The sequence below is a fragment of the Amblyomma maculatum genome, chromosome 11, assembly GCF_055883805.1.
Source record: "Amblyomma maculatum isolate TAMU_Amacu chromosome 11, ASM5588380v1, whole genome shotgun sequence".
Classification (NCBI taxonomy): Eukaryota; Metazoa; Arthropoda; class Arachnida; order Ixodida; family Ixodidae; genus Amblyomma; species Amblyomma maculatum.
Window position 1 is genome coordinate 75,629,274 of NC_139354.1, and position 10,700 is coordinate 75,639,973.

At 43.9% G+C, this 10,700-nt stretch overlaps 1 protein-coding gene across 1 annotated transcript; it reads left to right on the plus strand.

Moving 5' to 3' along the window:
- The first annotated feature begins 4,893 nt into the window (after positions 1–4,893).
- On the plus strand, positions 4,894–10,283 carry LOC146174192 (uncharacterized). The gene is made up of 2 exons (XM_084585347.1): positions 4,894–5,241; positions 9,972–10,283. The coding sequence occupies exons 1-2, from the start codon at positions 4,894–4,896 to the stop codon at positions 10,281–10,283; spliced, it is 660 nt and encodes a 219-aa protein (XP_084441473.1).
- The last annotated feature ends 417 nt before the right edge of the window (positions 10,284–10,700 follow it).

Below are 10,700 nucleotides of genomic sequence, written 5' to 3' on the forward strand. Positions count from 1 at the left end.
AATCCCAACATAGGACGGTTGTGATTACTGATCTCGAGCCGGGCATCCTGAAGAGTGAAGTTGAATGGGCCTTAGCCAGCCTTGCTAAGAACAAAGCAAGCGGAATTGATGGTATTCCAGCTGAGTTGCTTCAAAACCTCAACCACGACGCTGTTAACACACTGCATACATTATGTCAAAAGATTTGGACAACCCTGCAGTGGCCACAGGATTGGAGGAGGTCAGTTTACATCCCCATTCCAAAGAAAGGCAGTGCCAAAGATTGTTCCAACTACCGCACGATCGCGCTTATTTCGCATGCTAGCAAGGTGGTGTTAAAAATCCTGCAAGGTAGGCTGCAGCAGTATGTGGATCGGGAGCTTCCGGACGTGCAAGCTGGGTTTCGCAAGGGCAGAGGAACTAGAGACCAAATTGCCAACCTTCGCTGGATCATGGAAAAAGCAAGAGAGTTCCAGAAACCCATTTACTTCTGCTTTATTGATTATGCGAAAGCGTTCGACTGCGTAGATCACAGCAGATTGTGGCAAGCTCTCCGAGAGATGGGAGTTCCAATTCACCTCATCTGTCTCCTCAGGAACCTGTATGAAGGGCAAGAGGCCACAGTCAGAACTGGGCATGGTCTTACTGATTGGTTTCCGATTGAGAAAGGGGTGAGGCAAGGCTGCATACTGTCGCCCTGCCTATTTAACCTATATGCAGAGTGCATCATGAGGAAGGCCGGTCTGGACGAGTCTTCAGCTGGAGTGAAGATTGCTGGAAAACGTATCAACAACCTTAGATATGCGGATGATACCACTTTAATGGCAGAAAGTGAAGTGGAACTCAAGAGACTTCTGATGCGCGTACAAGAAGAGAGTGAGAAGTTTGGGCTTAAACTGAACATTAAAAAGACGAAGATCATGGCGTCTTGCCCTATCAAGTCCTGGAGCATCAATGGACAAGAAGTGGAAGCTGTGACAGATTTTCTGTTCTTGGGCGCCAAGATTACCTCGGAAGGAGACTGCAGCCATGAAATTAGGAGACGCCTGCTTCTGGGAAAGAGAGCAATGGTTAGCCTTGACCGCCTAGTAAAGAGCAGAGACATTAGTCTGCCAACCAAGATCCGTATAACCCGTGCTATGGTCTTTCCAGTTGTGATGTATGGATGCGAGAGTTGGACTGTGAAAAAGGCTGACCGCCGAAGAATTGACGCGTTTGAATTGTGGTGCTGGCGAAGACTCTTAAGAGTTCCTTGGACTGCCAGAAGATCAAATCAGTCGATATTGTCGACCATAAACCCTGACTGCTCATTGGAGGGTCAAATTCTAAAGTTAAAGCCCAGCTACTTTGGTCATCTGATGAGAAGAGAGGAGTCGCTGGAGAAAGATTTGATGTTGGGAAAGGTTGAGGGTCGCCGGAGAAGGGGTAGGCAGCGAACGCGATGGTTAGATGGCATTCTCGAGGCATTGCAGATGAAGCTATGTGATGTTAAGAAGATAGTGAGAGACCGGAAAGCGTGGCGTGACATGGTCCATAGGGTCACGAAGAGTCGGACACGACTGAACGCCTGAACTGAACTGAAAGTAGACGGAATAGCAATGATAACTAGTGCGCCTACCGCCATCAGCATCGCGGTGGACTCCGAACAGAGTCCTGAAATGGTTGGTGAAATAAATGCTACTGACAACGTGTAAAAAAAGATTTTTCTTCCTCTTTCGTGGTCTCCCTCCTTCTGTTTTTCTCCTCCACTCCAAGGGCTTTTATTCCTTCCATTCTCAATGTATTTAGCATTTGCCTTTTTTTAATATGCAAATTTATAAATTTCAGATTTTCATTATGATGCAAGCAGCTCCCGTTGACGGAGTTTGCTGATTCGAGATAGAGAAAAGACAAAAGAGCCACTCCGAGAAATTGTTGAGAGCATTGTAAGAGAAATCGTAGTGTTGCTATTAAAACACGAATACCACATCCCGCTTACGAGGTGAGTTAGCACGTCTAATAGATGTCGTCTGGTGCACTGTGAACTATATATAAAATCTAGAAGAAAATTTTGTTTTTAAACGAGCAGCTCTATATCTGCGCCTCCCACTAGCTTCAATACAGTTATCAGAGCTACCGGCTGCTTGTCATCACAAGCGCGAGCTGGTTATCTAGTGTTAAGGAAACGTTGCATGAAGGTCCTTTATTATTCTTCTTACAGGCACCAGACGGGCTAGCGTACTTAGAAAAAAAAAAGACTTCTAACATAAAGTGGGCCTAAATTAGAAAATAAAATATATTTTATTTCGCAACTAAAGTAAAAGTAGATTGTGCATTGCGTTCGAGTCGTTGCTCTAACCTGTCGAATTGGCGAAGAACTCCAAGGCGGAAGTGGACTTGGAACAATCTTCCAGTCGACTTCGTGCACCACTCCAATCCATCTCATTTCAAGGCAGCCATCGAATCTATCTTCAAATAAAATAGCAGCCTATCCCTCATGTAATACCCCATTCCTGGAGCATTTGAGGTATTGATAATATATAAATAAATAAATAAACTCTGAACTCTTTTTTTCTTCGGCGTGCCTCAGGCATGGTCTCAGTTATTGGGCAGAGATAAATAAAGCCATCCTCTTTCATTTATATAAAAGGTAATTCTCACTCACCTGTAAAAGCTGACGCAATGCCAATAAAGCAACCGATAAAAGCTATGCACAATTTTTTATACTGACAACATACGCGTACATGAACGGCAACAATGATATTTCGAAGTGCGGCTGGATTGACCAAAGAACCTGGTATTGCTCACATTTTTCTGGATTGCGCAATGTAGAAGTAGCAAATGCGGAAACCTCTGCTTCGAGGGCTTTTATGCAATATATTGTTGCGACGAAGAAGATCAGCAGTGCCGCGAGAGGAGTCCTCGCGCTAGGCCAGCCATTAAATCATCGTTCACCTGTCGCCATGTTGTGCCATCGTCTTGCTTGTCGCCAAGTAACATTTTGGTTGAAGGTGTGGCGTACAACACTCCATCCTCGCCTTGGAGCATCGACGCCATCCGTACGCCGGGACCATGGACTGAGATCTCTGGGATACCACGAGATTCACCCCAGCGCTTCTTGCCCAGACCCAGCCACCCGCGACTACCGCCACCCAGCCCGGATCAGAAGACAAGGCCCACGCAAAACTCACCAAAGACTAGATCAAAGAAATGATCCGACAGACCCGAAGAACCGAAAGACACGAACACGCAACCCCCGCCGAGCCGCCCGATGCGACTTCGAGCCATCGATCCCATGGATGCTTTGGCGGCGGAAAGTTGAAGCGCTCCAGGGGAGGCGGTTCAACGAAGCATCATGGTGGTCATCCTGATCGTGGTGGCAAGCGCATCATTCTCTTCTATCTTTTTCTTGAACACCCTCACCGTCACGTCACCACCGTCTTCAAAGAACCGATCGGGACGGTCTCTCGGTGGCTCCGGGAAGTGTTGCGAAGAAGATCAGCAGTAGTGCGAGAGAAGTCCTCGCGCTAGGCCAGCCATCAAATTATCGCTCACCTGTCGTCATGTTGTGCCGTCGGCTTGCGTGTCACCACGTAACAATATACAAAAGGGACAATAACATATTAGGCTGCTTACCTAGGTAATTTCTGGGATGGTCGTATGAAATTTTCAATTGCTTCTTTTTGATATCACAACTTGAAAACATCCAACAAAAAATTCGCGTGAATAGAACAGACCTGGCAGAGACATAGCCAGCTGAAAGTAGAAACATTACACGACAATATAATCAAATATATCATAGTGCCTCTTTCATGTAGACGTGGCGATAAATCGCGAAACGCACTGTAGTGTGCATTCACTTTTGTGTCTATTCTGCAGATTTAAACGTTTCAAGGAATTCAATTGCAACCGACTCGCCGAGAAATACGCGCTCCTGAAGTGCAGATAAGGGAGTCCGAAGCAGTTAAACCTAACGCTTTTGCTTAATGAGCAAAGCGTTTGACCCGTAACCCGTAGACGCATATGTCCAGAATGGAGCGCTGTTTAAATATAGATCCTCTAACCGCATTTAGCAATGCAGACAATTTATATCAAAGAAGCTTAACGTGTCCGATCACCCAGAGTTCCCAGTTTTATACGTATAAATGAAAAAAAGACACTATTCTTAATTCTTATGCTCCTGTGAAACTACACGTGACCGAATAACGCAATGAAATTGACCCCACATAACCTTTCTCCCCTTTATAATTAACTCCGAAACGCTAGCGGGAGGCATTGGCGCCTAAGGGGGTCAATAAAATGCACACTTTGGCTTTGTGGTCATTTAAAGCTTATGTAGAAATCATGTAAAGTGGTATTTCAAACCAGCTCAATATGTTAATCAACAAACGGCACAGATGCCGTCAATACCTGAGACGTTTCAAATGCTTCGCCAGCATCAGAGTGACTCATGTGTTTTAAACAGGAAGCGTATGGTGCAAAATTGCATCCTCCGTTCTAATGTTAAACTTGAGAGAGGCGTTTTCTCTTGGAGCAAAACCTAGAGTATACGTGTCTGAAAATAGCGCCTTTTAGTTAATCTCCTGCTATCTTCCTGCTAGTTCCTATCTGATTATCCACTTCGTTTTCTCTAAGGCTCCTGTTCTTGCACTTTCCGATTTGACTATCTTGTCTGTTTCGAGACGATTCTGCTTTGCACAGCTCCTTTTTTTCACTTCAAGGTTCCTTCACGGAGGTTTCTTTTGCTATCTCTCGCTTGGCTCAACAGTGTCGGCCACTAGTGGGGCACCGTCTAAGGCTTTGCTGCTGTGCAACTTCCGAAGTCCAGACCGGCCAACCATCGAAGCTCATTTTTCGATATCAAAATTCTCGCCAGCCTAGAACTTCCGAACAGTGGTCACAGCCCGTTTTAGTTCTGGCGTTGTTATAAGAAGGATGCAGAACTGCGTCCTTTTGGACAATCCCGAAGTAGAATATGACTGTGACGTGTTTCTGCACATCCGCCCCCTGTCCGGTTCGTCGTGCAGTGGTTCTACGGCACCGCTATTACCTTCACCTCCCATCTCATCTCCACTGTCGAAGGTGCTGCCCAAAGCGGAGATGCTGGACTTCCCTTTCGCAAAGCACTGGCAAGCTGTCTTCGTCTTCAAGGGCTGTGCGCAGGCTGAAAGTGCCGCCGACCAGGTAGCCGTCATGCTCGAGGCGGCCAAGTCCGGCAGCTACCTGGAGGGCCATGGATTTGTGACGACGAGGGAAGTACTGGAAATGGAGAAACCGCGCAAGGTTGGTGAACATGTTAGTACGCTACTGAAAATTTAGGAACGCAAAATAATTACTGCAGGTACTGACTCCGCAACGTGCAAATAGGCCTTAATGAATTCTACTATTGTGAGAAGGTTTACTTGATGCATAGTTTAATATAAGCAAGCACGGTGTCGATAACTACTTTTATTGATTAGATATGACACGTCTTTTTGTTGCATAATTCGCAGCAAGTTAGTCCTGATCCCGTTTTCACACTTCAACATAGCCCACTTCATATTGGCAGTTTCTTTTTTTGATTATAAGAGATAACTTCTTGCATTTGTTTACTCCAGTAATGAACTGTTTTCGATCTATGAAGTAGATTTCATGTCTCCTTGATTTTTCTGTCCTTGTTGTGGACATCGCCTTTTTTACGATCAGTTTTTTTTTTTAGCCTCTCTTTGTTTCGACGAGGATGCGTTCACACTTATCTCCATAGTGGCTTTATTGGTCGCCTTCTCTGTACTTCGTTTTTTTTTCCACTCTGCATTCCACTGAAATTGATAATAGTAAGAACACCATGAATATATAGGTTTAGCAGTGCGATCTTAGCCTCGCAGGAAAGGAGCATTGGGATGCCAACTACTTAACACCCAAAGTGCATTCTCGATAAGGGTGGGCCTTAGTCACACAAAAACCGAAATTTTCGATTTTTGCGTCAGCCTGGAAATAAGTCGCGTATCTTCATTTTTGATATTTAATAATAGGGAAACGCTATATGTCTGATATAAGGGACAGCTGTAAAAATTGATTTGCTTGTCAAGGAAATAACGATGTGGAAATAGCAAATGGTGGTATATATACGGTTTGACGTGATCCTGCATACACTCTGTGGTGGCCAAAGGTTGCGGCGCAAGGAAAACACGCGTTCTCAATACGCGCACATATTTTAGGAATTCTAAAAAAGATCCATGTGGCAGCTACTGAAAAAAAAAAAAGCTCGAAACTGAAATCTCAAGAATTCAGCACTCAGTGAGGCAAAAGCAAGCACAAAGCGAGGTCACTCCCAGCCACGGGCTGAAAGATAGGATTTAGTCAGCACACAAAGAAATCTTCTGTCCCTCGCTCACGATTGTTGTCACCCGTTCTATTGACTGGCCACTGGTTTTGTGTACTCCCGAAAGTCGATACCAACTGCGCACTTAGAAACTAACGCTTCGATCCCTCTTTGCTGGAGAACTGAAGCCTATTTTTGTCGGTTTTATAAGAAGCATACATTTTTGAACACACTCTGTATTTGGAAACAGTCGTAAAAAATGCATGCTCTGATATTTCTACAAATATCAACTCAGAAAGAAATTCACGCAGCCGGACTTGTGAGGAGAGCTGATATGGCTCGCAATTACTTGCCGGCCGTGGTAGCCAGCGCCCCCGACGCGTAAAGAAGTGTAACAATGAAGGTCCAGGCTATTTGGTGTTGCTGTATATATTACATAAAAGAAATCGTGAAAATGGTGTTACTGCCACTAGAGCATTAGATGTCGAGGTCCTTGAGCTTTGTGACGGCGGCGGCTGTGTTCCAATGGAGCAAAGCTGAATTGCGTCCGGGTGCTGTGCGATGTCAGTGCACGCTAAAGAACCTAAGTTGCCGAAATTTCCGAAGTCTTCCGCTATAGCTTATCTCGTAGCCTGAGTCACTTTGTGACGTAAAACCCTACAAAACAAACCAAGCCATAAACCTCTGTGCTCCGGCGCTGACTGAAAGATTGTATTTGGAACGACGACTTTACTGCAGAAGGACCAAATACAATGCATATCTACTCCTTGCAGCCCCACTGTAATATTGTTCTGCAATAAAAAATTATGCCAGCTGCGTTATCAGGAACATATGTTAAAGCCTGTTTCTTGTATATTTTGCTAGAGTGATTTCACAGAATTATCTGTAATTGAGTGTACAGAAAATGTATGCGCAGGGTAAAAAATATTTTCTGATAATCTTCCATGAAATATTCTGTCGAAGTTATAATTTTTTTCTTCATGGAGGAAATGTTAGAAATATTTAATTCACACACAGTAAACATTATAGTGCATGTTTTAACGTTTCGTTTATATGTTCACGTTTTTACACCTCATATTAAATTGCATGTAATCCGATGGTATAATATTCAGTGTCAGCAGCTCACCTTGTGACATCAGTCCACTGTCCGGTCACTGAAAAAATGAGCGCTTTACGAATATAAAACTATAAAAATATTTTGTGAAGGATGGCGCTGTACGTATTTCAAAATGTAGCATGGAACCAAGGAAACGGGCATCCAAATTCATCACCTAAACACTGAGCTTTCCATGGCTGCAAAGAAATACTCAAGAAATATTTTGAAAAGACTGTAGTAGCAAATTTATGAATTGCACCGAGGCAAAACGTACAACCGAGAACACTTCTTTCAACCTAAAATTTCAAAAGTCATGGTCACCAAGCTCTCACAGCAAGTCGCTGACTTTCGGCGTCCAGAAATTTTGTCTTCCCTTTTTCCAAATTTTCTGCCCTTTGCAGATGCACTGCTACCATGGCCCTGCAATATAACATAAAATAACAAAACCAAGGGAACGAAACAAAAGCGAATAACAATGAAAAAGAAACAAACAAAGGAATAAGTAGTCGAAAAAATCCACCAAAGCAAGGCGCAAGCGCGGGTGGGCGTGTGTAACCCACGAAAAGCTACTTTTTAAACAGAATCTACAGGTAGTTTCGTTGAAAAAGTCAATCTCAGCCACGAACAGAATAAAGAACACTCGCTGCCAAGTTTCTGAATATCATAGGCTATTAGGCTAATCAGTTCCGTCCTGTCTTTACTTTGCCCAAGTACCTTAGTCTCTTCGAACTAAGCCACACATGCATCGCATTTACTTACGCGAGCAACTTGATGCTTGTAATGTGATCTTTATTTTCAATTTTTTAAGCGTGTTCCCCAGACGTCATTGACGCAACGTCCAGCTTGGCCGATATACTACTTTCCACAAGACATGGGAATGGAATGAACCCCTCCAGTGGAACTCTTTACGAATGGCTTATTATGCTTTTTCAGGCACTCACTTTTTTTTTTTTTTTTGCATTGCAAATGCGTGAGCAGAGCTTTCCCGACATCCTGGGTGCCGAGAACACACGTACACCGCGACGGAAAGTGACTTATTTTTAGTTTTGCGAGACTATGTGAATCTAGGACATAAACTAAGGCCTAGGGACTTTTATTGAGTGCCAGCCGTTATTAATACGAAAGCATTACTTCGCTATGTTTGCAGATTTCTGTCCGCAGACCGCGTCCGCAAAATCGTGTCCGCAGCAGTTGTGAGTAATTGATAAGTGGTAGAGGGTAATGAGCGGTGTCAATTGATAAAGGTTGCGTAATGCGTCCGAAAAAATAAATAGGTCAATTGGTTAATTAGGTAAACAGAGGCAAAAATGTAAAAGTAAGGCGAAAATGGCCTCATTAGCCAGTGGCTTGGCGCCACGTTTGAATGTATAAAATACTAAAATAGGTAATTAGGCGAGTCAATTAGGGTGACTTCAAGATGTATCAAATGTTAAATAGTTAATAAATCAGTCAACTAGGGTGATGTCAAGATAGTGACTTCACGCAACCGGAAGTAGAGCCGAAAAAGGGCATAGGAAGGAACAGGCGCGCAATTTGAAAGCAGCAAATACTAAAATGGGTAAAGAAGAAGTAAATTAATGTGACGCCAAGGATGTAACGTTTCGCAACTGGGAGTAGAGATAAAAAAGAGCATAAGAAAGGATTGGCGCTCAATTTGAATGTACCAAAGGCTAAAATGTCCCTAAAGGGGACTTTTAAGGTAATAAACGAAACTGAACTAAACAAGAAGTACATTAAGCAACTAGAAGCAACCAGAAGCATCCAACCGCAGCATCCATGTTTTCGCATTACTCCAATGCAGATTTTGCAGTACTCCTAAAGTTTTAATCGGTTCCATGTTTGAACTTCTGAAGCATGGTCTCGGCGACGGCTGTCAGAATCGACAAAGGGAACCCTGCAGCTAGAAGCCTGCTTTTCTGATAGTTAAAAATCTGGGACATCTGATGTGAGCAAGACTTTCGGAGACCGGATTCCAAGCATATCAACGCTATCCCTGTTTTGATGGTTTTGGAGTACGCCGAACCAAAAGGTTACAACTCTTTTTTTGCTCGTGGATAAAAGCCCCAGCAGGCGTGCCCTTCCTCAAAAGTTAATTTTAGGTCTAAAAACCGAAAAACTATAAAACTGAACCTTCGGGCAGTTCATGGGTAAATGTCAAACTAGGACATTTACCCATGCTTTAGCTAACATAGCTTTCTGGGGGTGTGCGTTTGTGAGAAGCTCCGTAAACCCCGCTGCGCGCCCCTCCTCTACAGTGGGCCCAAACCCAGTTTCGAACCTCGCAGCCTTCTTTCTAAAATGTTTCATTTTAGTTCTTTCTAAAGAACTAAAATGTCATCTACATACCTAAACACCTTTAAAACTGCCCGCCACCCCTCGCCTTAAAATTCTGCTGCAGGCGCTTATCTACCAAGATATTAAAAAGAATGGAAGCCACGCATGCTACTATCGAGATTCCGTTTTGTTGAAAAAAAAAGGATAGCCGTTATAAACAATAAAAATTCCATTCAAGTCAAGCTGCAATCAAGCTGAAAAATTATCCATTTACCTGCTATACTATGCTTTTTATTCCAATATATCTGGTCCCACCCACGACCTTTTCACGTCCATGCGCAGGTCTTCCTCCGGAGTGGCCGGTTCTCTCTCAAGACACTGACAAATGCGCTGAGCGCAATGAACGGCTCTCGGTCTGTGTACTGCCTCGTCTGGAACAACTGCCAGGAATGGATCACCGCACTGATGCGTCGCCTGAACGTTAAAATGGGCTACACTCGCTTTAGCTCACTGGTCAACGTGGTGCTGACGGTGACCAGCCTGTGCTTCTTTTCTTACGTTGTGTACATCACATATACTGCATCGTGGCCGCCGCTTTGGACACAAGAAGGCGGAGGCACAGATGCAGTAGCAACAGCAGCCCCTCCGCCGTGATGACCGTCGTTTGATGCAGGAACTTGTTTATCTCAAGCTTGTGCTTGTGTTTAGAGTGAGAACACGAGTGGAAAGATGTAGCTGGTGGCGAAAGAAGTGTTGTGATCAGTAACTGCAAAGTCCTACTTGTATATAAATAAGCATGGTCTCTCATCGGCAACACTTCGATTTAAAATGTGTACATTTCACGCGTCATTAGATGCGATGGCATCATTACACCTAGAGTTTATACAAAATACATACCACTAAAGCGATAACGGAGGGAATTATTTGGCACATTGTGAAGCGGTCCTTCCACGACATATTTTTGACTACGTGAACGACAATCATCTTTTATCCACTGTTGTCCCAGCAGCGCCTTTGAGCCCCACATTAGTAGCGTTCGGGGTGGTTGAGCTCTAATATTGGTTCTTTATT